Source organism: Harpia harpyja, chromosome 1 (assembly GCF_026419915.1).
Source record: "Harpia harpyja isolate bHarHar1 chromosome 1, bHarHar1 primary haplotype, whole genome shotgun sequence".
Taxonomy (NCBI): domain Eukaryota; kingdom Metazoa; phylum Chordata; class Aves; order Accipitriformes; family Accipitridae; genus Harpia; species Harpia harpyja.
The window spans coordinates 58723862-58750790 of NC_068940.1; the positions used below are offsets into that span (position 1 = coordinate 58723862).

General features: G+C 41.2%; 1 protein-coding gene across 2 annotated transcripts in view; it reads left to right on the plus strand.

Annotated features, from left to right (window-relative positions):
- The window catches only part of GLI3 (GLI family zinc finger 3), a 215044-nt gene that overhangs the window by 150920 nt on the left and 37195 nt on the right, over nucleotides 1-26929 (plus strand). Inside the window, exons 7-10 of one of the 2 annotated variants that reach the window (XM_052795785.1) lie at nucleotides 2617-2818; nucleotides 19945-20161; nucleotides 21630-21746; nucleotides 23057-23197. In XM_052795785.1, coding sequence (XP_052651745.1) covers nucleotides 2617-2818; nucleotides 19945-20161; nucleotides 21630-21746; nucleotides 23057-23197 — 677 coding nt within the window. The remainder of the gene's footprint in view (nucleotides 1-2616; nucleotides 2819-19944; nucleotides 20162-21629; nucleotides 21747-23056; nucleotides 23198-26929) is intronic. The other variant, XM_052795794.1, reaches the window with a different exon arrangement.

Here is a 26929-nt window from a genome sequence, read left to right on the forward strand (position 1 = left end):
GTCTCCTGTTTTTATTGCCCAGTCTAGCTTCAAAGGAGAGATGCTCGGGTGCTAGTATTCTTAACAGTTCCTCCACTTTTTTGATCAAACCTATGCACCCCCTCTCTAGTTAGCATCAGTAGCCATCAGTCCATGTTTAGCAGGCTTGTAATGAATTTATCAAAAAAGTGGCAATCCCTTTGCAGTTGTGCAGATTCAAAACTGGACTTCAGATCCATAAGAAGTAGTTTTTCTAAAGTGTTTCTCCTGGAAATCACACTTGAAAGTGTTCATACATGGCCATCAGTAGCACATGGTCACTCTCAGTTGTAAATACAGAAATTTAACTAGGTCTTGCTTATCAAAAGAGAGGGAGCTGTGCTTGTCCACTCTGAGCATCTCTGCTGCCTTCTTGCTCGCATGATGAGGTCTCTGCCCATCAGTTTGAGGAAAACAGGGGGTTTGTAATTAAGTTCACATGACTGCAAACTGTTGCTGTCATATATAGCACACCATTAGGATGGCTGGTAGTAACACAGAATACTGTGGTAGCAGTGCTTGAGTAACATCTGATTTTGCTGGTCAGCCAATGTCTAGCAGGTCTCCCTTGTCCCCTTCACTTGCTGTTTAACCAGGAACACCTGTACTTAGCTATCCCCTTGTAAAACCATAATAACAGAGTTTATTCACCTATAAAGCACTTGAATTGTATCCTCAGCTGAGGCAAATTATGTTACCAGTAGTGACTTCAGAGGCATTGTTCCCATTCATGCTCACTGAACAGTCAGCAGAGGAGAGTTGTGGATGAAGGATGTAAGTGCAAAGTATTACTATTTTTATTTTACCATGACATAGATCTTGTATTTCCCTATTAAATATGTTGCAGCTTCTTATAGCTGCTGATCATTGTTGGTTTTTATTTTACCACAAATAAAAGATCTCTGCCTTTGAAAGACATGAAGCACAGGACTAATAAAATATCAAGCAGACACAGTACAATAGCAAGCTCATAAAAAGAGATAAAACAGATTACATAAAATAACATGTAGTAGCTTTTAGGAAGAAATAAATGGCTAAGCCTAAGTTTTAAATGATGAATCAAGAGCATGAATATTCATTGAAAGACTGAAGCAGTATGAGCTAAGGCCTATTGCAGAGACAGGGCACAAAGGAAAAACAACTCCGTATTAGCCAGATGCCAAAGAGAATTGACACCCACGTTGGCTAGTTGAGGCAAATCTAAGCATAGATTAGGAGAAGGACTATGGATGGAGATCTGATCACACAGTCACAGCAGCAATAAAATGGCAGCTTTTAATACCAGATGAAAATCTTGGATAGCATGCACAGAAAGAAGGGCAGCCTACTCAGGTGTGTAAGGAAAACGTAATGGCAGATTCTAATCCAGCTCTGTCCTTGAGGTGAGTCTAATTGGAGTCAGTTGTGCTCTTCTCCTGGTTAATGTTAGGCACATAAACTTAAATACCCTGCTGAAAAATGGTCCTGGGCACCAAGACATGAGCAAGAATTAGGAAAAGCAGACCTATAATGGAGGCTTGCGGCCAACTGTGAATTATTAGCAAGTTACAGAGAACGTCAGGGACTCTGGGAGAACCCAAGACCTGCATGACCCTGGCTGTCAGGATCATTAGGACTCAATCCTTTACTACAGGTTAAAGGGATTAAAAAGGTAGAAGTGACAGTACTGTTAAAGGAAATAGTTCAGTACGCAGTGGGGAAGCTAATTCTCTCCTTCTCGGTCTCAACCAAGATCAAAAATAATTAAATAAAGGGAAGAACTTTAAGGTGATATATCTTCTGTCAGGACTGCAGAGAGTTGGGATGACATGATAAAACAGACCAGAAGAGGCAGACATTTTCAGAGCAGCACAGAAAATCTAGAAATGTAATATGTATTTATTTAAATGGTATGTATATGGTTGTCTTCTCTTTGCTGTTTTGAAAAGCTTAATCTCTAGTTTTAAAGAAATTTGGCAACCATAGGCCCCTGTACACCCCAACACAAGAATATCACGGGATCCTGAACAAATTTGAATAAAGCGTACTGTTGCTCAGTCTAATGCTGTGAATTTGACTTCCGCTGATAGAGCTGGCCTTCATAGTATTTTTTCAGTCCTGATTTTTAGTTTTGCATCAAGTACCAACCAGGCAGAATTGTGGTCAACAAAGGAAAAGCTGCCTCTTAATTTCTACACTGTATTTTACAAGTTTAGCTTTGGCTGTATGTATTAAAGTGATCCAAGTTTGGGTTTGCTGGTAGCCCAGATCTGAACCACTGTCTCATTGCTCATGGTTGAATTAATGATGTGAATGTCTAAGAAGCCATCAGATTCATAAATCACCAGAAATGAGAGGGATAACTCATAAAACTCTTTTCCTTTTGTTTAGCAATTTATCATTTTGCTTGCACATTAATAAACAGAGCTCCCCTGAGGTAAGCCACAGGAAGATAGATTTTTCTTCCTAATTTTCCTCAATCGTAGCCAGTAGATCACAAGTGGAGAGAGTGGGCTTGTCACAGCATGTTGGTGTCTTGCGACTCCGTCTACCCATCACTGATAGCAAATAAATGCGATTAAGTACCCTGGTGGATAATTATTTGTGTTTACGTAACAGGCGCCAGGTTTCCGAGTCCGAGATTGTCAGCTAGACCAAGCCGAAAGCGCACGTTGTCCATATCTCCCCTATCTGATCACAGCTTTGACCTTCAGACCATGATACGGACATCTCCAAATTCCCTGGTCACGATTCTCAATAATTCTCGTAGCAGTTCCTCAGCCAGTGGTTCGTATGGCCACTTATCTGCAAGTGCAATAAGGTAAGAATAGCATTTTCTGCCTGTATTGTATATTCTCATTTGTGTCATACACACGCATGCAAATGTGACTGTATACTCACATCTTTAAGTAGCTGTTTTGTTTCGTGAATATGTGTATTTTGCAGTTTCTGTAACATTTGTTCACTGGAGCTTAATTTAAAATACAAAATACTTTTTTTTCTTGCTCAGAAAGGTAACCACAAGGGACTTCTTCACATATTATTGTCCAATGCAAGTACTTCATCTGACCAGCAGTAACAGTGTGTATATGTGTGCTCAGGAATCTGTTTTCAGAGAAGAAGCTCTGGGATATGTTTGTGACTTAAGTCACTTGGGTTCTTCTGGCCATAGATACAATGGACAGTGAAATGTTCCTACATTACAATCATCAGAGAGTAAAGCATAGATGCGTGGTACTGTTCAATTAAAATGTTTGGCTAGAACTTAGAATCATAGAATCATTTAGGTTGGAAAAGACCTTCAAGATCATCAAGTCCAACCATCAACCATGCCCAGTAAACCATGTCCTGAAGTACCCCATCTACTTGCTTTTTGAATGCCTCCAGGGATGGTGACTCAACCGCTTCCCTAGGCAGCCTATTCCAATGTCTGACAACCCTCTCAGTAAAAAAGTTTTTCCTAATATCTAACCTAAATCTTCCTTGCCGCAACTGGAGGCCATTTCCTCTCGTCCTATCTCCAGCCACCTGACAGAAGAGACCAGCACCCACCTCACTACAACCCCCTTTCAGGTAGTTGTAGAGAGCGATAAGGTCTCCCTCAGCCTCCTCTTCTCTAGACTGAACAACCCCAGATCCCTCAGCCACTCCTCATAAGACTTGTGCTCAAGGCCCCTCACCAACTTGGTTGCCCTTCTGTGGACACGCTCAAGCAGCTCAATGTCTTTCCTGTAGTGAGGGGCCCAAAACTGAACACAGTACTCGAGTTGCAGCCTCACCAGTGCCGAACAGGGGAACAACCACCTCCCTGCTCCTGCTGGCCACACTATTTCTGATACAGGCCAGGATGCCTGGGCACACTGCTGGCTCATATTCAGCCGGCTGTCAACCAGCACCCCCAGGTCTTTCTCTGCTGGGCAGCTTTCCAGCCACTCTTCCCCAAGCCTGTAGCATTGCATGGGGTTGCTGTGACCGAAGTGCAGGACCCGGCACTTGGCCTTGTTGAACTTCATACGATTGGCCTCAGCCCATTGATCCAGCCTGTCCAGATCTCTTTGTAGAGCCTCCCTACCCTCAAGCAGATCGACCCTGCCTCTCAACTTGGTGTCGTCTGCAAACTTGCTGAGGGTGCACTCAATCTCCTCATCCAAATCATTGATAAAGATATTAAACAGAACAGGGCCCAACACCGAGCCCTGAGGAACACCACTTGAGACCTGCCGCCAACTGGATTTCACCCCATTCAACGCAACCCTCTGGGCTCGGCCATCCAGCCAGTTTTTCACCCAGTGAAGAGTATACTTGTCCAAGCCATGAGATGCCAGCTTCTCAAGGAGTATGCCATGAGAAACAGTGTCAAAGGCCTTGCTGAAGTCAAGGAAGATAATATCCACAGCCTTTCCCTCATCCACTAGGCGGGTCACCTGGTCATAGAAGGAGATCAGGTTGGTCAAGCAGGACCTGCCTTTTGTAAACCCATGCTGACTGGGCCTGATCGCCCGCTTATCCTGGATTTGCCATGTGAGTGCTCTAAAGACAAACTTCCATAATCTTCCCCGGTACCGAGGTCAGGCTGACAGGCCTGTAGTTCCCCGGATCCTTCTTGGTATTCAAGTTTTTTTTCATATGCTAGTTTGTATATTGAAAGATTAGACTTTCTGTGGCTAAATTATCTTTTTTTTGTACCAAGGAAGTACTGTTATCATCCAGTGTCATCAGAAATGCTGTGATTTTCACTTGGCCGCTTTACTTGCAGGTGCAAGAAAACAGCGAAAAATGGTTGTTCTGGAGGCAGAAGAGCAGAGTAGCAAGGGAAGAGGTGGGCAGAGGCTGTAGAAGAAAGGGAAGCAAACAGGGCACAGAGAGAGGGAACAAAAGCAAGAATTTCAAAAAAAGGGAGTAGAAGAAAATGAAGAGAAGCAGCAGAAAAAATGGAGATGTGACTGCAGAACATTCTTGTATTTGTGACATTGCTATATGTTAACTGAGAAAAATTCCTTTTGGTATTCCAAAAAAATCCCCCGCCTCTCAAGTCTCAGAAAATACTGGTTTTGCACTTACGGCACTCAAACAAAGAGTGTTAAAAGCAGCCTCCACCTTCAATTTGCAATGAGGCAAAGGAGCAAGTCCCCACACCAATTTCTTGATATCTAAAAGACCCATTTTTGGCCAGGCTCAGACATGCCTCTCCAGCAAAAATGACACACTTACAACTTCAAAAACTGGCTGTGGGGATTTGCACTTCTGGAGAAAACGGGGTATGCAACTGGTGTGTTAGAAACCATGAGCCTGCCAAACTTTGAAAGTGACAGCACTGTAAATATTTGGTATTAGTATAAGGGTTGTTGTTTGGGTTTTTTTTAAGCACTTCTTTTAAATGGTTGTGCTTCACAGCTCTGATGTACTTGAGTAGCTGTATAGTATTTCACAGGTATGATATCATAGCTCTGCAATACAACTCTGCAATCTATGTAACCACGATCCCAATTACAAAGCTCCATAATGTGGAATAGGATTTATGTCAATAGCTGGCAGCAGTTTTGGACCACATCTGTTAAATACATGTACTATGTAGAGGTGTACTATCCCCACTGTCATTAAGATGGGATGGCACTTCAATTATTAACCTCCTTTTCCATAGCTTGTAACTTTGGTAAAGCAAATAGTGCATGAAGGTTGGCATAGTCTTTACAGTGGAGTAAGTCTTCCCTCCTTTTACTCTTTCTCCACAGCTGGAAATGGTTGGTATATGGTTTTGACACATAGAATCACAAACCTAAGGGTCATTCCTGCAAAGCCAGAGTCAGATGAGTAGTTCTGTTGAAGGCAGTTGTGGAACTGGAGTGAGTTATGGACAGAGACTGAGTAAGAATGCTAAGGAGTAGAACAGTGAGTCTTGTGAACCAGCGTCACTGAAGAAAGCAAGGCTTATGTGACTGAGTCTATTGCTGATTGAATCTTTCAGCACTTCCTGGTCATACTTTCCAGGAATGCATAATCCAAAATTTCATGTGATTTTGAATTAGTAATTTTTTTCTTTTTCATAAGAGTATGCCTGCTCAATGTGAAAAGTTGGAAACGTATATCTCCATTCTTCCTGGTGGAAAGGAGGAAAAGGGAGAGAGCTAGCTCTTTTTCCGGTTTTGCAGCTCACCTCTGTTGATGCCCTTTAACTTCTCCCATGTGAACCTGTCTATAAAAGAGTTACACCAAAATAAACAGTGATGTAAGGTATTAAACCTAAGCCACATTTCATTGCTTTAATAAGTACCAAGACTAAATAGCAACAAGACTACCAGTAAAACTTAATTTATTGCAGCTCACTGTCTTGTAAATAATGCATTCAGCACAAGAACTGCTGTACTGAATCAAACTGTAGGTTCATCCCATTTAATATCCTGTCTGCAACAGTAATCAAAGGGTAGAAAAAACTTTTCCTAGTGTAAAATCCCAGCTTATGGAAGCTTGCAGGTAAATCTCATAGGAGTTGCTGCAAGAAAATGGTACGGTTCAGCAGGCCACTAGATGGAATTGCGAGACAGGAAGGATTTGTATTTTAGGCAACGTCAGTAGCATTAACTATACTTAACATTACACAATCCTTCTACTTTTAGGTCTTGTTTCCAATCACTTTTAATTTAGTCCAGTTTACACTTGGCAGCATTTTTCATGGCAGATACCTATCTAATGCTGAGTATTTCCAAAAAGCATCAGCAAAGTTACTAATTTATCAGAAGGAAGTTAGGGAAGAAGAGACTTTCCTGTACAAACTAAAAGACCTCTTTTTACCTTTTCACTGAGAAGCTAAAATTTGCCAGGAATGTTGCCTAGATGCTATAGATACGATCTTTGCTGTTCTTGAGAAATTGTCCCATTCAGCCAAATGATAAGCCCTTAAGAGGTTTCTATTAGCATGTGTTAAGTAGTCTAAGCATTTAGCATGTTCCAGTCCAGGGCCCACAGAGAGGAAGGAGAACCTTTCCCTGCAACTGCAGCTCTGGTTAATCTGGTACCTCCTTGGGAAGCCTGCGGAGGTTAAACTGTCCGCCCAGCCGTAACAGTCTTGTGAAAAAGAAAGCAGTCTTCAGAGGAGACAGGAATCAGACCAGGAACTGTCCAGGTTAAGCAAGCTGGGACAAAATGCTTTTATATAACAAGACATAGGACTGCACTAGAAACAAAAAGCTGCAAAATAAAGCATGCAGAAGCCAGTCATTAAGGAGAATGAAGGTACTGCCCCCTTGTGATTTTGCTTTGATACCATCTTTAATTTCAGGGTTGCACAGTATTTTTTCACAGGGCCCCTGCCTTCTTCAGTGCACAGGCTGAGCATCCTCTGTGGATCAGTCAGAGCCTCAGGACCCTGCCTTACCTGTCCCAGGAAGCTGTTGAAGAGGAGAGAGCCTCTTACCTGGTGGTTTGCTGCCTGGGGTGGACCCTGCTCTTGCAACAGGATCCCAGTCTGATGCTGGCCAAACTGAACTAGTTGGAAGTGACCACCAGCCTCACACAGTTTCTCTTCTGGAGGCCCAGCCTGCCGCCCTTAATTCTGCAGAGGAGCCAAATTGCTCACAGCCATGGCTTGAAGCTACTGACAGCTGTTTTGAGCATTTCATGCGCTGTGTCTTGTTAACTAACCTGGGAGATCTGGTCTCTATGTCTGAAATTGGGCAACCACAATGAGTGGCACTTTTTACCTTCACCTTTCTTTGATCCACATTCCTGTGCAAAATGAGTCCTTCCCCTTCACCTCAGAGGGAGGCTGAAAGCATTACTGTTTTGTGAAGCACTTAGCTTATACAGTGATGAGCACAGTAGAGAAGCTCAGGAGGGTATCAGTAATTATGTATTCACTGATGGTTTAAATACAATGGAAGGAAGGCCTATGGGCAATACTCTGGGCAAGGAGAAGAAAAATACCAAGAGGGTCTCTCACTGAAGATTATTGTGCATCTTGTGCACTGAACGAGTTATGAATCCTGCAGGGGGGAAAAGGGGTGCGTGGTCACATAACTAAAAGCTGATGAGCCAGCACATGAAGTCATGGGCCGGTTTAGTTCTGGTATGTTTGATTTTGCAGGCTCAATGCTCTTTTAGCCTGTTTTTGCAAAGGTGCTACTTGTGTTAAGAAAGTGTCTCCAGGACCTCGTGGTCTTTGCATTGGCTAAAAAAACTACATCCTCTAGCTAAAGGATTACATCCTGTGCTTCACATAGCTTTTCAGCATAGGACCCTCTATATGAGCACTGTGGGATGTTGAGGGTGAAATCAATTGAAAGGAGCCACATTTTGGGGTCTGTTTTTACAGAGCCAAGCACAGAAGGGCTTTGGTCCTTAACATGTGTACTACTGCAGTTCAAAAAATAAATAATAATGGTTTAGCACAATCCAGATAGGGCTTGACTTAGCAGGCGCTTTGTCATTGTCAGCTGGCAGTGTAATGCTGTATCCTGACTACTGGCTGAGTACTTGAAAAGAAGATGTCGCTCCTGCTGACAGCTAATAGTGGATGTCCTTTAGCACACCAGGTAGAGCGTCTACTTTGTGCATTTGAAAACACCTGGTTTAGGTCTCAGCTGGGAGAGATTATGCAGAAAGGAGACGTATGAAATAGCATCAAATGAGGATAATCCTTCATTTGACATTTACTCATTTGGTTACCTGCCTTAGTCCTGCAGTGCAGCACCCCTGCTATTAATCTTTTGTCAGGATGTACTTAATGTTATATCTGCTACCTGTGACAATTATTAGACTTTGCACTTCAGTAGCACTTCTTTTTGAGAGGCAGCATGGCCTAGAGTGGGTATAGAGGGGGTAATCACTTCCCATGATATTAAGAGTACCAATTCAAAACCTTTACAAAAGATTAGCTGGTCTTTAATAAACACAGAAGGTTGGGACTTCATGTTCTATATGATCTGAAATTCAGAACCTCTGTATTTTTCTAGTCCCTTAGCAGGGCTGTGATACCAAATTACAAAGTCAGTTTTCAGAAAATGAGCCAAATTCCCTGTCAGCTACAAGGTGTTTAACTCGGGAGTAGTTCTGCCTACCGCAAGAGACTTTCTTTGGGTCTAGGCAGATGTAGCTGTGAATAGACCTTAGCTATCTCATAATGTGTTAAAATTCAGTTTCATGTGAGCATGGGAGCCCTTTGGGATCTCCTCCAAAGTTTGAAGGAAACTGAGAAAGCACAGCAGCACTCCCCCCCCAGGCTCTGCCCCTGCTTCCCTGATGTCATCAGAACAGGAAGGAGCAATTAACATAGCGTGGTTAATTACAGCCAGATCCTAGCTGTTCTGGCTCCTATCACTTTGCTCTGGGCTGACCGGAAGCTGAGCGTCAGGGAATGGTGGTGAGGGTACTTTCACAAAGAGCACTAGAAATGGATAGCTAGGTTTGTAGGGGGAGCTTAGGCAGCAGTGGATTAATATCAGTGAGGAAGACCAAGAGTGTGTGTTTCTGCAAGCAGGTATTGGGTTCTCAATGTTTTCCTCACCTCATATAAGCTCCTTGTATAGAGCGTTTGTTGTATAATTAGTCAGTGCCCTCCTCTCTGAACTGCTTTCTATCTAGAGACAAGTGGCTATGTATTAATTTCTCCAGTTTCCCTTGGCAAACACGGAGAGAAAAGCAAAGAGAAAAATAAAACCAGAGTTAAGATATACAAATGAAGTATAAGGTTATCACAGAGAAAAGTGGAAGTATCTCCAGCAGAGCGCCCAACAGTCTAATTATGCACTGTATAAAAAAAGCAGAGTATCCTTTTATCAGGTTTAAATTATCCAGGTTTTGAATTTAACAGAATGTCTTATAGTTATAAGACAGGGGGCCCTCATGTTCTCAGACTTCCTTCTTTATTCAATATTTTATATATTCTTATTATGTCTCCTCTTATTCATCTCCTTTCTGAGGCAAATGGTTGTTTTCAGTCTGCTCTTTAGAGAGTTCTTGCATTGTGATTTCTGCCGACACTGTCTGAAACAGTCTCCCTCTAGTACATGCAATAATATTCTAGAAGAGGACCAGCAATTCAAATGCACCATGATTTTCTGTGTTCTGTTTCCCATTCCGTTTGTCTTAACATGTTTTTGCCATAGGTTCATGTTGATCAAATTTTCATTCCTCCATTGAATTCTGCATCGAGACAAGCAAGTGCTTCTTGTGAGTTGGCTCAGCTAATTTAGAACCAGTGTATGATTAGTTCAGACTCCCCTTCAGTATCGATATGCATCTTGCTATCAGTATTGCTCATTCATCTAGCATACTTGGCTCTAAAGATAACCTCTTAGCTCTTCACCATGCTGCTTAAGATAATTTTGCCATATATGCAGATTTCATTTTTTCTTTGCTTGAATCCATGCCTAGATTGCTGACAGTTGCACTAAAAAACAGAAGACCTCATCTGAAAATTTGTATCTAACTTTTACTAAAAAACAACTGCTTAATTCTTACGTTTGATTTCTGTTTTAGACTTTAAGTTTTAAGTTTGTATATTTATGTAATTAAACCTGTGTAAAAGGACACGATCAAATGCTGCTTAACGAAATGAATCTTAAAAAGGATGTATTTAGAGTAGAACACAATATATTCAGCAATGTTTTGCAAGAAGCTCCTTATGATAGGATGTACAGGATAAAAAGTGTGTTAATTATGTGAGCATTACAGGTGTTTTGCTGTTTTATTATCACTCTTATTGGGATCTGCCTAAGTGAGATGCAAAGCTGACTGAGTGAAAGCTTTTCTTGCATTAAAAGGTCTCTAGTTAATTGCATGTAGTATGTTGTAAATGAAGGCTTAGTTGCAGTTCAGACTGAGTCAAATTCAGACCAGGTGTAACCCCACTGAAACAGGTTCTATTATAACTAGACACGTCACATGCGCAGCACAGGGCTTTATTCTCCATGGTCTTGTACTGTGTATGGTTAATCTACAGAAGGGAATATAATGCTTTATCATGCCATAATAGCTTCATTTTATACCCTCTTTCAAGAAGTGTGAATGGCAGAGAAGTGCTACAAAGTGAATAAAAATGAAATTCATCAGTATTACAGAAAGTTGCATCTAATTCAGGCTCTGTTGAAATTTAATTCTGCAGCTAGCCTCCTATAGAAAGCTCATATAGTTTATAGGATGGTGACATTAAGGGAGATTGTTTTGGAGATCACCTGCATCTTGCATTAGAAAGTGGTCGATGTCTTTCACCACAAATACACATGAATGGCAAGATTTCTGCCTTCAGAAAGTATATAATGTAAGAAGTCAAACAACATAAAGAATATAGACTGTGCAGGTGCATGTCGCATGCACATTTATATGTACAGATATACATATATACAAGTGTGATTGTGTGTATGCCTGTAATTGTGTATGTCACAGATCTTGTAATTAAAAGTCAATTTGAAGCAACTTGCTCCAGACTAGTTCAGTGTTACTCGAGTTTAAAGTCATTGGACCCAGCACATTATTAATTCCAGGAAAGTTCTGGAGCTAAGAGAAGTGTGCTGTAGTTTAACACTTCATTACTTCATTTTCAGACCCTAAAAGCAAGAATTAATTAGCACTTTCCATGTAATTAATGATACCAGTTTTAGAAACCAAAAAATGCTTAGCCATGAATCTAATTCAAAATGATGTTTGCCAGAAGTGTCATGAGCTTGCATGGAGGGAGCACAGATGAATTATGCAAAGTACTGTTAATACAAAGTCCAGTTTGGATACTAAGGATTCCTGAACAGGAATATTCTAGTGAGAAGGACAAAGCTGTCAGTGCTGTCTGAGCACATAAGGTTAATCAGTGTGGTTCTGTTGCTCTCAGTGAAACTATTCCATTTTACTCTGGTATATGGCAATGTATTCATGAAGAAAAATTTCACCTAGCGTAGTAGATAAAACAGAATAGATAATATGGTAAGCTGAAGAGAAAGTACAAACCACAGACTCTGTTAATTTTAAACTGGTAATAGAAAAGTGAAAAAAGAGGCAATGATGTATGTGAGTTAAATACAATTGTAAAACCATGACTATTATCTGATGAAAACTGGAAGAAAAAATAGTATAATATATGCTATAGTTTATTAGATGCAGGATACGTCTTTTTACAAATTCAGTTAGATGACTTGTCTCTAAGTTAGTGATTTTTAATGAAATGTGTCAACATTACAAATGCAGAGGGATATTCATGAAACCTAGTCAGTTTTGAAAAATTATTTCAAAGGATTTCAAGTCTCATACCTGCCTTTAAGATCACACCACATGTCTGGTTTCATAGTCACAGTTTGATACTGTTTTCCCCTGTACTTAAGTGACAAGCCATAAAAGCAACTGATGACTTGTCTGCATTGTCTACTCAAAGCTCAGTGTTGTCAGTTAGAAAGTAGAGGGAAAAGAACAGGACTTAAAGCAAAACTCTTATTTCGTGTTACTAAAAATGTTACATATATTGTGGGTAAAATGATCCAAACAGAATTACATTTTTAAAGTCTCCCTTCCTGTAATGCCATTTGGTTTTCATTTTGCATCTAAAATACTTGAAGCAGTAGGAGTTTCACAAAGCTCTTCAGGGCTGTGAGGTTGCTGAGTGCGTTGTCACTCATGTGACCTGAGTAATTTGTCAACAGTCACTCTTGCAGGTTGTTTCCATCAGGAGGAGAAGTAGATGACAGAGTTGGAAACTTACTTTTATTCATTACTGTTTGTTTACAAAGAACGTACACAAATTCCTGTTTCTGCCAACTCAAACAACGGAAGACAGTTTTCTTACGTGATGGTCCTGGCTGCTGCTTCGCTTCTGGGTCCTGTCCAAGGAGAACTCATTGGCTTTCTCTCTTCTACATCTCTGTTGGGATCAGACTATGAGTCTGTCCTGCTGACTGTCTGCAGCTTTCCACATCTGACTGTGCAATGTTCCTGGCTGCATATTACACATATACTTAGTTCCATCAAAATATATACATAAGCTTCTGTCTATGAAGTCAGCTTATGCAGACCCCTCAGCAGCCATGGCTCAACTCCCAGCCACCCTTACATATGTCCCACGTTTTGGACAGTGGCACCTACATGTCACTTTACTGTGGGATGAATGAAGCTCATTCTTACATCACTCCTTATAAAAAAAGAGCATCTGAGCATGTGAAAAGCAGTATTTGATCACTGTTAACTTAATTATGACTTGTATTATTATTTAATTCAGTTAAGATTGCAATGTCTGTAGGGCCCAGGTTTTAGGACAGGACTTAAGGACTTGCTGAAGTCAGTCCCTCTTCAGAAGTATTTAGCAGTTATTAGGGGTGCTTTCCTGAAGAGTAGCTGGGTACATTTGTAAAATGGGAAAGGTACTTGTTTGCCCCTTAACAACATTCCTAAACAATAAAGAAGGACTTCAAAAATCCAAATCAAAAACTAAAGGTGAAATCCTGGCCTGGTGTAAGGAAAGGATAAAAACTCCATTGAATTCAGTGAGTGCAGGTATTCATCCAATGGGTATTAGTGGGTTTCTGCACCCTGGTTTCTCATTTTCACTTGCTCACAGGCTTCACGCAACTCTTCAGGGAGAGTAAGACAAAGTAGTGACATCTGTACCTACTTGAGCATGAGCTAGAAGAAGCCATGGTGTTATCCTAATACTTGATGATCAGCTTTATTGAACATGAAGACAGTCCACCTACAAATTACCTCTCCCTTCGTGAACTGAGGTCCTTTTTGGAGGGACTTGGATCATTTGGTCTGCCTAGTGTCAGTCGCTGATGGCAAGAAGAACTGATGGAGGCTACAGAGTGATCTGGGAGTGCCAAGGCTTTTCTACCAGTCGGAAAGGACCTGTGTGCTCCCTTGCAGTGCAGGGTGCACCCTCCCTCATGGAGCGAGCGCTTGGGCTGTGGCTGTACCACCCATACATCAAAGACGCTTCAGGCCAAAGGGCCTGAAGCCTTCTCCTGCACGGTGGTGTAGATGGAGCCAGCGTGTCTCACTATGACACGTTACTGTACTGCGACCAGTTCTTGACCTATTTCGTCCAGATTAAAGATGAGAAGACTGTACAGGAAGAGGGTATAGTAATAATTTCAAATATGCAAAAGAGAAAAGAAAGGAAGAGACTGCGAAGGGGAAGATGCATGATGAGTGCTGGGTAGAATAACAAAGTGCTGGTCTTGAATTGCTGCAAGAAAGAATTAGGATAGAGGATAGGAAAGAAAACTTTAATATGGTAAACATAACATTGTTCTATATGAATAAATAAAGATATCCCAAAGAAACAAATCTATCCTTTTGAAATTTAAAAAAAAGAAAAAAAGATATTTTAAAACATAAGAAAGGTCCCACTGGGTCAAACTAGAGGTGTTAGATACTATCTAGTCACACAGTCTGTCTCTGATGGTGCAAACGGTGGATGCTATTTAATAAGCACATGAACCCGCCTGCTTTTTGACTTTTGTTCTCTCTGTGCTCTCCCAACACCAATAATCATTAGATTAGCGATTCCAAAGCATATGTTCTTGCTTGTTCCTTTTAGTATTTCTTTATGAACCTGTTATCTTTGGACTTGTCTAGTCCCATGTGAACCTGCTGGCTATGTCTGCCTCCTGGGGCAGCTTTTCCAGAAGTCCACCAATGATTTTTTTAATCTCTTTTAAGTCGTTCACCTATGGCTTTCATTGAATGCCCCCTAGTTTACATGCTTGAAAAGCTGTTTTCCTAAAACCTTGCAAAGCAGAACCAGAAAGGGGAAAGCACTCTGTTACTTTTGCAAGACTTATATGCATCAGATCTTGCAGAACTGCGTGTGTTTTGTGATACAAGGAAGGTATCTTCACAGTTTTTGTGAAGAAAAGAAAACTATCGTGATGTAACAAAACTATCTTCACAGTATTCACAGAGCTGGGATCTCCTCGGCATTTTTGTGTCAGCCTGTCTCCTTAGGCACGCCTGTGCAATGTATAGGAAAGAAGGAATTTTTCCTGACTCGAATTCACAGCTGTTTTGTGGTAAATTCCACAGCTGTGACCAGAAACTGGATGACCTTGTTAGTAGGACAGCCACAAAGTAGCCACAAAGTTTGGTTTTCATTATAATGTCTGTTTTTCTTCTTGAAGGCTGTTCCTTAAAATTTGATGTGCTCATGTAATTGCAATGTAGTTTACTGCCCTGCTTTACCTCTGGTGAAGGGAGTTTGAGACTTCGCAGAGGAGGAGAAGAGAAAGAGAGGGAGAGATAGACTGACAGACACAGAAGCCCACAGTATGGAAAATTAAATGATATCACTGATGGGCTTTTCTGTCAGTGTATATGAGTTATTGAATGCTTAAGCAGAAGTATTACATGGTTTTTCTATCCCTTATCCCCCATAAAACTCAACAACTAAAAAGATAACCTGCATGTAGTTTATTAGTGGTCTTACATGCATTCATCTTTTTCTTTTTTTCCTTTTCTACTTTGTTTAAAACAAAAAGTCTATAACAGAAATACAAGTCAGATTCTCTCCAGTGGAGTAGATTTTCATTTCTCAGTAGGAAGATGGAAGAAAAAGATTCATAATTCACTTACACTTCCGTGAATCCAAGATTTTTTGGAAGTGACTGGTGTTTTGGACAATGTGAACGACTGGGGCAGACATCTTGCGTTCTTCTGGCATCCGGATTTTGGAAGTGTTGAGCACCCCTTGTCTGAAATGCAGCCCCTTTAAGGTATCTTAAAAGAAACATGTTGCAAAATGAGGCCTCTGAAACCACTCATCGCTTTTGAAAAACCTGGTTGTTGGTTTTAGTAGTTCTGGACTCTAAAGATGATTACTTTCAGGTCTTGTTTACTGCCTCTCGGCATGAGTTTTAGACAGTTACTGAGCTACACCGGTCCCATCTTGGTGCACGTTTCTGAGCAGACGTGGCTGGATCGGCTGGGCAAGGCCAGGTGGTGCTGCTGCCCACCCTTCCTCCTGATGCTGGCCTCCTGGCTAGAAAGCAACGTGAGCTTGTTGGGGCCAGCAAGAGGGCAAATGGCTGCCAGTCAAGGCAGAGGGTTCCCATGGGATCTGAAGGGCCTCTGGGCTACGGGGATTCTTCACATGTCCTGTATTCAAGAGTTATTGAACAAAGTATGTTAAAAACTTTGGGAGGAAGGGCAGGAATCCAGGTCTCCCCAACAGGGCGCTACATGTCAGCAATGTTGCGAGCTTTGATTTCTTTTTCTTCTTTTTGGCCCACATCCACTTTATTGTTGAGCAGCTTGAATGGTTTCTGAAAGGCAGAGAAAGACCTGCCACCTTTTGTTCTCTTCAGATCCTTCTGATCTTTTCAGATCAGAAAAATCGGCCAGGCTGCCCTGTGACAGCATCTTGCATGAGGGTGACATTAAACCCAGCCAGGTCATCTTGCCTTATGAAGAGCTTTCCAGAAACAGTTGGTGAGAATTATTTGAAGGCAGCTATCTGAGCTATTTAAGAAATCACCCTGGTGGCTGAACCTTTGTCACCATTTCTGTGTACTCCCCTTAGCTGTGCTGGCTAGTTGATACCCTGTTCCTCTGCTCCCTCATGATCTCCTTTTCATTTCAGTCTGAGGTGTTTGAAGTTTGGAGGCAGAAGGAATGGAGTGCAGGTTGCCAGGCTCCGTAGAAAAATCCTAGTACCTCAGACTCAAGCCTTGGTGCTGAGCACAGGGTGAAAGAAAGATAATAAAGAAATAAGGATTCTTCCTTTCCTTAACACATCTGTCCAGCTGTGTCTTAATGCATCTGCTGCTGGTGTCATTGATTTCCAGTCAGGGCCCCTAGCTAAGATGATGTCTGTCTCCTCAGCTGTACCCTGCAAGTTTGCTTGCTTCCAAATTGGTCAAAAGTCAACAATGCCTGGCTTAGCATCCTCCTTCCGGAGGCTCCATATGGTGTTAAAGCATATGTAGAGAAAGAGGACATCTCTATGAGGTAAAATCTATCCTTTTGGTGGAAGTAATTTTTATTTATATAGGGAGGGGAATTTCAAATATACTTAACGTTTAAGCACTTGCACTGTACTGGTGTAAGGCACATCACTGCAGGCCAGTGAAACTAGCTTCTATATTTGTTAAAGCAGAGCTACTTTTGTCCTTTAGTTAGAAAGGTATTTTGCCACTGGGGAGGCATCATCACTTTTTATGTTGCTCTAAGTGGGGTAGAGAATGTGAAGGAGGCATACTTGACCAAAAATACCCTACTGACACAGCAGTCTTTTCCCATCTTTGGAGGGACTGAGTGGAGAATATTGCCAAACTCCAGTAAATATAAGTAAGTGAGCTGCGTTAAGTGCAAGTTGTGTGTGTACATACATCTTGGGGCTTCTACAGTCTGTTTCCTACTCGGGGCCAAAGGTTCTTCTTCAGCATCCAAGTCCCCGAGTCTCTAGTCAGTGGCACCTTAACAGCCTCCAGCTGAGATAAAAATATATTCAGATCACAGCAGTTCCTTCCTGCCTCTCCCAAACTGTTTGGGAGGCATCTCCTGTGCTCTTGCTTTGCATAGGTTGAAAAATTAATGTTAGATGCAGGTTCTCATGTAACTGTAGTCACAGAGCAGTGATGGGCAGGATCTACATCTCTGAGCTGAGGCCTTAAGTCAGTCATGTCTTGTGGCTGAATCGTAAGTTTGTCTTTTTACCATGTAGGATCTGAAGAATATTACCAAAGTTTTGGATCTGGACTTGCAAAGCTAGGTAATGTGCATGCTTAAACACCTAGAAAGGAAAAAAAAAACCCTCCTGTATTTCCAACGGTGCGGTGTGCTTGGAGCTCCCAATGAAATCAGTCCACTTATTTTTTTCTTTTAAACTGATTCAGCTGAAGGGTGAAGATGTCCTAGGTGTTAACCACTCACAGAAAAATAAAATACTTCATACAAATTGTTTCTGTTGCGTTTGTTGATCTTGGTGAATTTGATAGCATCTTGATGATGGTGCCGTCTAGTGTTCGAAGTATATGAGATGAACTCACAGTATATATATCAAAGCAAAAAATGCTGGCATATAGTAAGGAGGCATTGTTTCAGCCTCATGTATGACATTGTAATTGTATGTTTTTTAATGAACAGACCAGAGTAGTTACACTTAGCAATGTTTGTTCACTAAAAAGGAAAAGGGGTGTTAAATCATTGTGTTCTTTGATGAATGGCTTGTACACTGAAGAATAAATTGAACAAACTGGCATAGAGCTCACTGAACATGAAATCAGCTATTAGAAGAACGCTGTGAACAAATTCTGAGTCTGATATGCATCTTTTGATTAATGTCCTATCAATCATCCATAGTGGCTACCTTAGCTAAGTCGTGCTGTAATCATTCATGGTTGCTTACAGGAACACTAGCAGGGACTATAGAGCTGCAATAACTGAATATTATTACTGATTTCTCCCTAACTCTTGCTGTGAACAATTACTGTTTTCACTACGTTTCTGCCTCCCTTTATTAAAAAGAATACAATGCAAAATGAAAAGAGAGTTCCTCAAAGACCAGTAAAATTCTCCCAGGGTATTCTTAATGATATTCTGTGCTAAATGGGCAAACTATTGTAATGCAGAGTTCTCACCAGGAATAATAGTAATGTAATCACATTGAAGCTGTCTCTTTATGGATTGTAGTCAAACAGACAGAATGTATAGTCAGATTAATGAACACAGAATTTCTGTAGAATTATTACTTAAAATGGTTGAAATGATTTTAGCTCTTTTTGTATCACGGTATTTTCAGTTAATGCACTTAACAGCAACAGCAATTAAGACTCCAGACTGTAAATTTGGACTAAATCCATCCTCTTGACATTAGAAGAAGCCTTGATTCTTAAAAGGTATTATGCTTGCACCCCTCTCTTTTAAGATGTAATGTTTTAAATTTGTATGGCTGTTTTGGACTGTGGTTGTTCGGTGGGTTTTTTTTAAGGAAAAAAATCAATGAATACGCTTTTTCCTCCTTTTAAAAATTTTTTTTAATATTTTTTTTTCCTTTATGATTATAAGTTATTGGCAAACATTGCCAGGAGAATCTCATACTCTTGTGTGTGAAGATTTAGTTCCACACCACTTATTTCTCGAGTGTGACACAAAGAATGCTTTGGCATTACCCACAAAATAGGTCCTTAGATGGCAGTGTAATTTCCTCCAAAGTCACTGTAGTCTGGGAAATACGGTGAAGTAATGAAGTGATGACAGGTATTAACATGCATAATGGGCTTTAATAGACATTTAATGTTGTTTAACTGGAAGAAGGAGAAGTGCTTTCCCATTGGAATATTTCTACATTGAAACTCATTGATCACCAATTTCAGGGGGGAAAGGTTAATCCATCAGTTTCTGTAACCAAACGGCACTGATGGAAATTCTTTAGGTGACATTCTGGATGAACTGAGCTTTCCATCTTTGCAAACAAATGAGTGATATGACAAGCATGGTGTTCAGAACACATTTAACCAATTGATTTTCTCTCCTCTTGTAATAAGATCTAGAGACATATGAAAGAGCGTAGCATGAGCCAAGATTAAAGGAACTGCTTCATACACGTGAACATAGGGGAACTGCATTATCAATAAAAGTACTATAAAGCATGTAGGCACCCATTCTTTTTCTTTATATAAAGTTTGTTATTGCAATAAATAGCTGTTATTGAACTGCTTGCCTTTTATTTCAGTTCTTCTGAATTTTATTTCGGTCAGCTTTCTGTGGTTTCCTAGTAAATGTTAGGAAAAAATGTTATGTTTTGTTATGGTATCATTTTTGCACTCACTAGTAAATCTAGGCCAACTCTGGATTTAAAACCAGGATTTATCCTCCTTTGGGGCACGAAGAAAGATATGAGGGGGAGGGAGGGAGGGACCTGACTTCAATTAATGTAAATATATCAAATATATTTTAAAGGTTTAATCTATATGGTTCCATACTGTAATGACCCTCATCATTTTCCTCCCTCTTCCCTCCTTTTTCTCCCAAATTCAGCCCTGCTCTGAGTTTCACATACCCTCCTACACCAGTATCCCTCCAGCAAATGCATCAGCAAATTATAAGTCGTCAGCAAACCCTAGGTTCAGCCTTTGGACACAGTCCTCCACTCATCCATCCTGCTCCAACTTTTCCTACCCAGAGACCTATCCCCGGCATCCCCAGTGTCCTGAACCCTGTCCAGGTCAGCTCTGGACCTTCTGAGTCCACACAGGTGAGAGACAACAGAAGAAACCTTTGCACCCCATTAATTTAAAAATGAAATAAATTAAATAAATGACATTGTCTTGATGGCAATTAATCACCACTGTCACTGAGACCCTTCGATAACAAGTTTTCTTGCAGCTATAGCATTTGCAGTCCCCTTATTATAAATCACAGGAGTATATGCACAGTTCCTGATTGGTAGTGTGCTTTTTAGTCCTCATAAATATTACAGTGTGCTGCAGCAGCTTCTCATTCCAAACTGTCTCTCCTGGATCTTACACAGGAAGTTAATAGAGGTAGGGAGTAAAAAAAGGGGGAAAAACACATCAAAACACTAAGATTTTAAAGATTAGCAGATTCCACCTCCAAATCAGGCTGACCGTAATATGACACAGGGTCCAATTCTGCCCTCCTGACACAGGTGCGAGTAACTCGAAGTGAGTAACTCAGTCTGTGAGCAACAGAGGAACTTGAAGATAGTGCAGAGGTTTGGAGTTTTTTTCCTTTGATTTGTGCAAAATTGGATTTACTGAGTTTGATTTAATCATTTCGGTAAACCAAGGTGTATTCTCAAAAGCTGGGCATGTGCAGCAGTGAATCAGGCCCATAATGTAGAGTTTATCACAGTTCGTGCTTTGCCTGTTACTAACTAGTGCTGTTTGTTTCCAGATGACCTGGGATAGGTTATTTATCAGTCTGGGAGCTGTTTATCTCCTAGCTAGCTTTTACAAATGTAGAAGCAGAACATGCTGCTGTAGGAAGCATATTGATTTTTTGTGGGGTCCGTGCAAGTTCAGATATCTCTAAAAGATCTCTGGATTCCTACAAGATCCATTTGCAGGTGTAGATAATGGTGTTCAGTCTAGCACAGCAAGAGAAAAACAAGATTCTGGCCTGTTTATGTCAGCAGTAGTTTTGCTATTGACTTGGGAGAATCCAGGACTTCATCTAGGATTTTTTGGCTGAGTCTCACACTAGTGTTCAGTTTTTCTTCCTATCCACCATTATAATGGGAAATGCAGTAAAAGAGCTGAGATCTTGTGGGCAGATGTTAAGTGCAAAACCTTTCCTCCAACTGTGAAAAAATAAATCTTTCTCTTGTGTTTATTTGAATGAGCGCACAGTGATTTTGCTTTTCAAAATCGCCTTTCTGAAGTCGTCACTATGTGGAAAATCAAGTTCCTCCTACCCCTCCCTGGCCTGACAAAACCAGCAGTGGTTTGTAGCAAGGAATTACATCAAATGCCATCCTTCCTGTTCCCTCCTTGCTCCATTACAAGGTTGAGCGATGCAGCTCTTCCACAAGTTAATGCTATGTAATTGAAGCACAATGTAATTGCATATCCTATATAATTAACAGTGTAATTTCTCCAAATAAAGTTGCTGAGCAGATGCTGCATATTTTTGTTTGGAGCTACATGTTTATCACAGTCTAATTTTGTCTTCTTTTGGGGGAAAAAAAACCCTGCCTACAGCAGAATAAACCCACAAGCGAATCTGCAGTGAGCAGCACTGGAGATCCCATGCACAACAAGCGCTCCAAGATAAAGCCCGACGAGGACCTCCCCAGCCCGGGAGCGGGAAGCGTGCAGGTATGGCAGTCAGGTTACAGTCATAAGCCTTTCATCTCGCTGCCAGAGGGAAAATGCACCTTCCCTGTAGCTTGTGTTTTCAGGCTTCCTGCGCTCGTATGGCCCTTCGTCTAGTGCATACACGGGCAGCCTCAGCTCACGGTAGCAAGGGTTAAACGTGAGCAGTGAGGGGCTGCTGGGGTACAGGGTCTGTTGCAGAATGAGAGCAGAGAGGAAAGAGGCTGATGGAGAGGCTCCTGTGATCAGTCAGAGCGTGCTCAACCCTCTGTTTGCCATGGGAAAGTGAACAAGAGACATTCAGGTCTTTACTGAGGACGTATTTTCTGTTCAGCAAAAATACTTATGCCACCTTGACTTTTTACCAGGTCTTAACACTGTGCTGCACTGAGGCCTCAGTGTTGGGCTCCAGTCTCATTTGCTATACTTCCTATACCAGTTAATGCCACTGGTTTTAGTAGAGCAACTCCTGATTTACAGTGACTCGGGGGAGATGAGAATCAGAGCCTCGATCTTGTGAGTGAATCCATGAAAACAAAGCAGAGGTCTGTCTAAATCCTTCAGCGGGTTTGAAATGGAAAAATAGCATGAGTGCATAATGTGAACCAAATGCTTACAGTAACATCTGACTCTTACCCTCAGCAAATAACAAGCTGGGGAGAGTGAGGCACCTTGAGGAACTGAAGGTGGAGAGTCAAAAAACAAAATTAAATATTCTCTTCCCCTGCTTACCCCTTTCATGCACACGTTGTGGGCAAGAACAGACTAAAAAGTAGCGTGAAAATTACCAGTCTGCTCTTGGAAAGGTTTTAGTGTGCAAAACTGTCACTGGATTAACAACGAAAACACACTTTGGATTGCTGGTGATCCGGTTTATGTCTAACCCTAGTACTAAAGTCAAATTCCAATTATTCAACTGTATTGAATAGTGCCTTTTTCACTAGTGGTGCTACTGAATAATAAGGGGCAAGTGTACAAATAACAAGCTGCTTAAATATAGGAGAGAGAAGCCAAGCCTTTTTGATTTGCTTTTAATTGAAATGTAAAGGGATTTTTTTTTAGAAATTCTCTGCAGTGAGTACCTCTGGGGAGGAAAAATTTATTTTACATGTATAGTCTGCAAATGACTTCTGGCTTACCGGGCCTGTTTTGGGCTTCTGTATTTTGTAGAACAGAGTAACATAGCAAACTGAGAGTAAAATAATACCCCCCCCCCATCACCTTTCTTTTAATGCTGAAGTAATTCACTTCTCTTCCTCCTCAGTTTCAGAATTTCCTCTCTCTTCTCACCCCTGTTTTTTTCCTCTCTCCAGGAACAGCCAGAAGGAATGACCCTGGTAAAAGAGGAAGGGGACAAAGATGAAAGCAAACAGGAGCCTGAAGTGGTCTATGAGACAAACTGCCACTGGGAAGGCTGTTCCCGGGAGTTTGACACGCAGGAACAGCTAGTGCATGTAAGTTAATGGTATTCAGGAACTGGGTTTTAAAACTATGTGACCTTTTTCATAGGGGTTGGGTTCTCTGACCCTGTGCTGAGTCAAGTTTCTTAGCTAACAGCGCTGCAAACTGGAGAGGGGTTTATGAGTTTCTGAGAATAAAGAAAACTCAGAGCCACAGTGCTTGACCTGTTCATTCAGCTAAAGCTTAGTGTAAAATTCAATAAAGTCTTCAATAGAGATTGTAATGGCTCTGATCCTGTAAGCCAGCAAACGCTATTTTGAGTTAGAGACTTTGATAGTTATTGAGTAATAGTAAGCTGGACATGAATTATTATTAACCTTTAGCCAAGTTTGATTTTTTTCTCCTCAAAGGGACTGTAACAGTAGAAATGGGTGAGGGGATTTCTTCCCCTTCCCTAAGGGGGGGTTTGGTATCAATTTACTGTTGTGTGTAAACTGAAGGGGGTTATTTGGCTAAATGCATGGAGACTGAGTTATTTCATGTTTTTAGCAAAAGCAAACTATGGTCTTTTTTATGCTACACCAAATATTAGTTGTATCTGCCTTGTTTTTTCTTCCTCTCTGCCACCTCTCCAAAAGAAATTATTTTTACTGTTTTGTAATATTGTAAGCTAGAAAATGAACAGTCAAAATCTAGAATATAACCTGGCAAGTACAGTGTCCCCCCATTTCCAACCTCCTTAGCTAGCAGCACCTCTCTTAATTACCGGCATCATAGAACATAGCAAATACTCTGAAAAAAGAGGAATTCCTAGTACAGATTAGAGAGGAACATCTTCAGCAAATTATCAGTGTGTCAGAATCATATTTATTGTAGAAAACTGTTTAATATTTTCCCGGAGATCATGCAAAATCGATTGCGAAATGTGGCCAGTACTACTGAAATAGTTTGTTGAAAAATGTACTTTTCCACCCAAAATAAATAAAAAAACCCTACCATCTATTTCCAAACACTATGCAAAACGGTAAACTGATGCTGCAAAGCTGACTTTAGTAAAGCAATGCCAGCTTTCACTTGCTGGAGTGTGAGAGCCTCTTGGTGTTGCAGTTATTCATCAAGCTTTATTTTCAGTTTCTTGTTATTATTAGGTGGTAGTAGTAGTAACAGTAACAAAATAATAATATGTGAAAGACTATCAAAACTAAAATAATGGCAGAATTGTGGCATTTTTTAAGAATCCTTTGGACACGTTTTGCACAAATAATTCCCTAACTTTTTAATAGGCCAAAATGAAATGTGAGGAGAGACTCTTTTGTTGTCACAGTATCTTTTGGGGAAGAAATGCCATATAAACGGCTGCTACAGAGGGTTGGACACATTTAAAAGATCAAGTGTTGGTCTTGCAATTGATTCCATGCAAACAGACCAATTGACATCATCTGGGGCTCTGCACAGGCACAGTCTTTATATCTGCTAATAATTGTAAGGCTGAAGCTTTATGATGCCTGGCAGACCTTTCTCAATATTCAGAAATGATCCTAGTGATGATGATAAATAATTTACACCAAAATACGTGAAATAGAAGAGAATTTCAGAATAAAGGTGCCCTTGGTAATGAAAAAAAGGAAGAGGATTTTTTGACATTTCAGATGTAAAAATTAATTGAATTCCACTGTGCCTGTTAGCTAATAGCTAATGTTTTGTAGTTTAAGGTGAATTAAATGGACAGCGTGATTGGTTGTTTGGGGTTTTTTTAAAATGCATTTGTTGTTTCTGGTGTGATTTTTATAGCAAATCTGACTGTATTATAAGGGTCAACAGCAAGACTCCTCTGAAAAAAATGTATTATTTCTTATGTTTCTGCACAATGGCAACATCTGAAATGGGTTTCTCTAGACATAAAAAGGGGATATGAAAAATGTTTCTATGATACATGGAGTTCTTTTTGGCAGGGCTTAGGATTCAGAGATGTTATGATGCCATTTAAGATTACAAGGTGCAAGTCCTGACTCGATACCCCGAAGACAATAAATTCATCATCACAACCATCACATTCAAGTAGCACAAATCACGCTGTAAGAGTCAGCGTGACTCAGTGATGGGGCCCTGGTTTGTGATTTCTTTTGCTGCTCCGACAGAGCCCTGCTGCGGGGACTTGAGCAAGTTATTTCTGTCCAGAATTGCAAAGGGTTTTAGACATCCAACTCTGTCTGAAAGTCTGGCCCCTCACCCTGGTCTGTCTCTCCCATATTTTGTCTGCCCTTGATTGCTACAGCCCTCTGATGTATACCTGCAGCAACTAGGGAAATGAAGTCTGAGTCTTGGTAGGCCTTCACAGGAGGGCAGTCCTGGTTTTGCTTAGGTCTGTGACTCCGGCAGTAAAGCGTTCAGTCCCTGAGCAGCAATTCGGTCCTTGAAAATCTCCCCACTGATGTGGCTCGTGTATGCGTCCTGCCCAAATACTGGCGAGTAAATCCAAGTAGATACAAACTGCTGTAAATGCGCTTACCTCAGGGCCTTTGCACTGCATGAGTTCCTGACTTGGCGTGTGCATGTGTGCACCTAACTAGGCACAGAGAGAGTGTGTGTCTCAGTGGCATGAGTACATCCTTTACTCAGTAATATTTACACTGCAGTAGCAGCTGGAGGCCTCGTCAAGCCCAGAGTCCCGTGGTGCTAGACGCAGCTCAAACGCAAGAGAAGGAAGGACCCCAATATGGGCACGAGGTCTTCACTCTGCAGCTCCAGGGCCATGTACATCAGGCTGTTCGATGCTGTCTGGAGGTACCTGAGCTAGCCTGTGTACAGGTAGGGCTGTAGCTAGGACCACGCTATTAACCTTCAAGTCTTGCAGCAGAGCTCTGCCACATTGTCTCTCCTGGCCGCATGCACTGCTGCTCTGCGGGTGATTCCCAACCTGCTGGCAGACTCAGCAGAGCCTCAGTTGCTCCAGCTGAGCTTGAAGGGGATTTTGAATAAGATGCTGGACTGCCATCTAGGTAATCAAAAGTACTGATAACCATCCTGTTTTGTTGACTCTACTGTGGCGTAGTAATCTTCAAGGCAGGGGCAACTGGCATAGATAAAGGCAATAAAGGCTTAAATTGCCCTAGCAAGACTCATCCAGGTAACGTCTGCTGACTTCCCTGTATTCCCTGGCACTCAGAAAGGATGATTAGCATGAGCAGAGAGCTACAGTCACATGTTCAGAAGTTGGGTGGGTGTGATACAGCACTACACATGATACTACACCATATTGCATACACACACCTACTTGCCCATACTATGGGTAGTCAAGTGAACTGTATAGTGAAACTGAGAGTGAGCTGTGTAGGCCTTCACAAAGGATTGCAAGAAAACCCTTCCCTGTCACCCACTTTGTTGAATACGTGGTGTGTAGCATATATTCAGTAGAAAGGAAAATGCATTTGTATATTTGACTTGGAAGTATTTAGAGTATTCTTTCACCTGTACAACTCTCTAAACCAGTTCCCTGGGCTTTGGAAATTCAGCTGAGAAGAAGAAATTTGTAAAATGCAGAGTTTCAGAAAAAAGACCTAAAAAGCATTCTTACACATCTTGATAAGGCTAAATTTTCAGGATCTACGCAGGCTAGCAGTAAGTCTTTTAATGAATGTGGAGTTTTTTTTCAGGGGAATAAAGCTACTGTTTGTAGCCATGCATAATAGTAAGATATCAGACCCAAAACATCTGATGGCACAGAACAGACTGTTAGCCAAGCCTTGCATCCCAAAGCACTGGAATCTTAGAGGAACTGCAGTGTT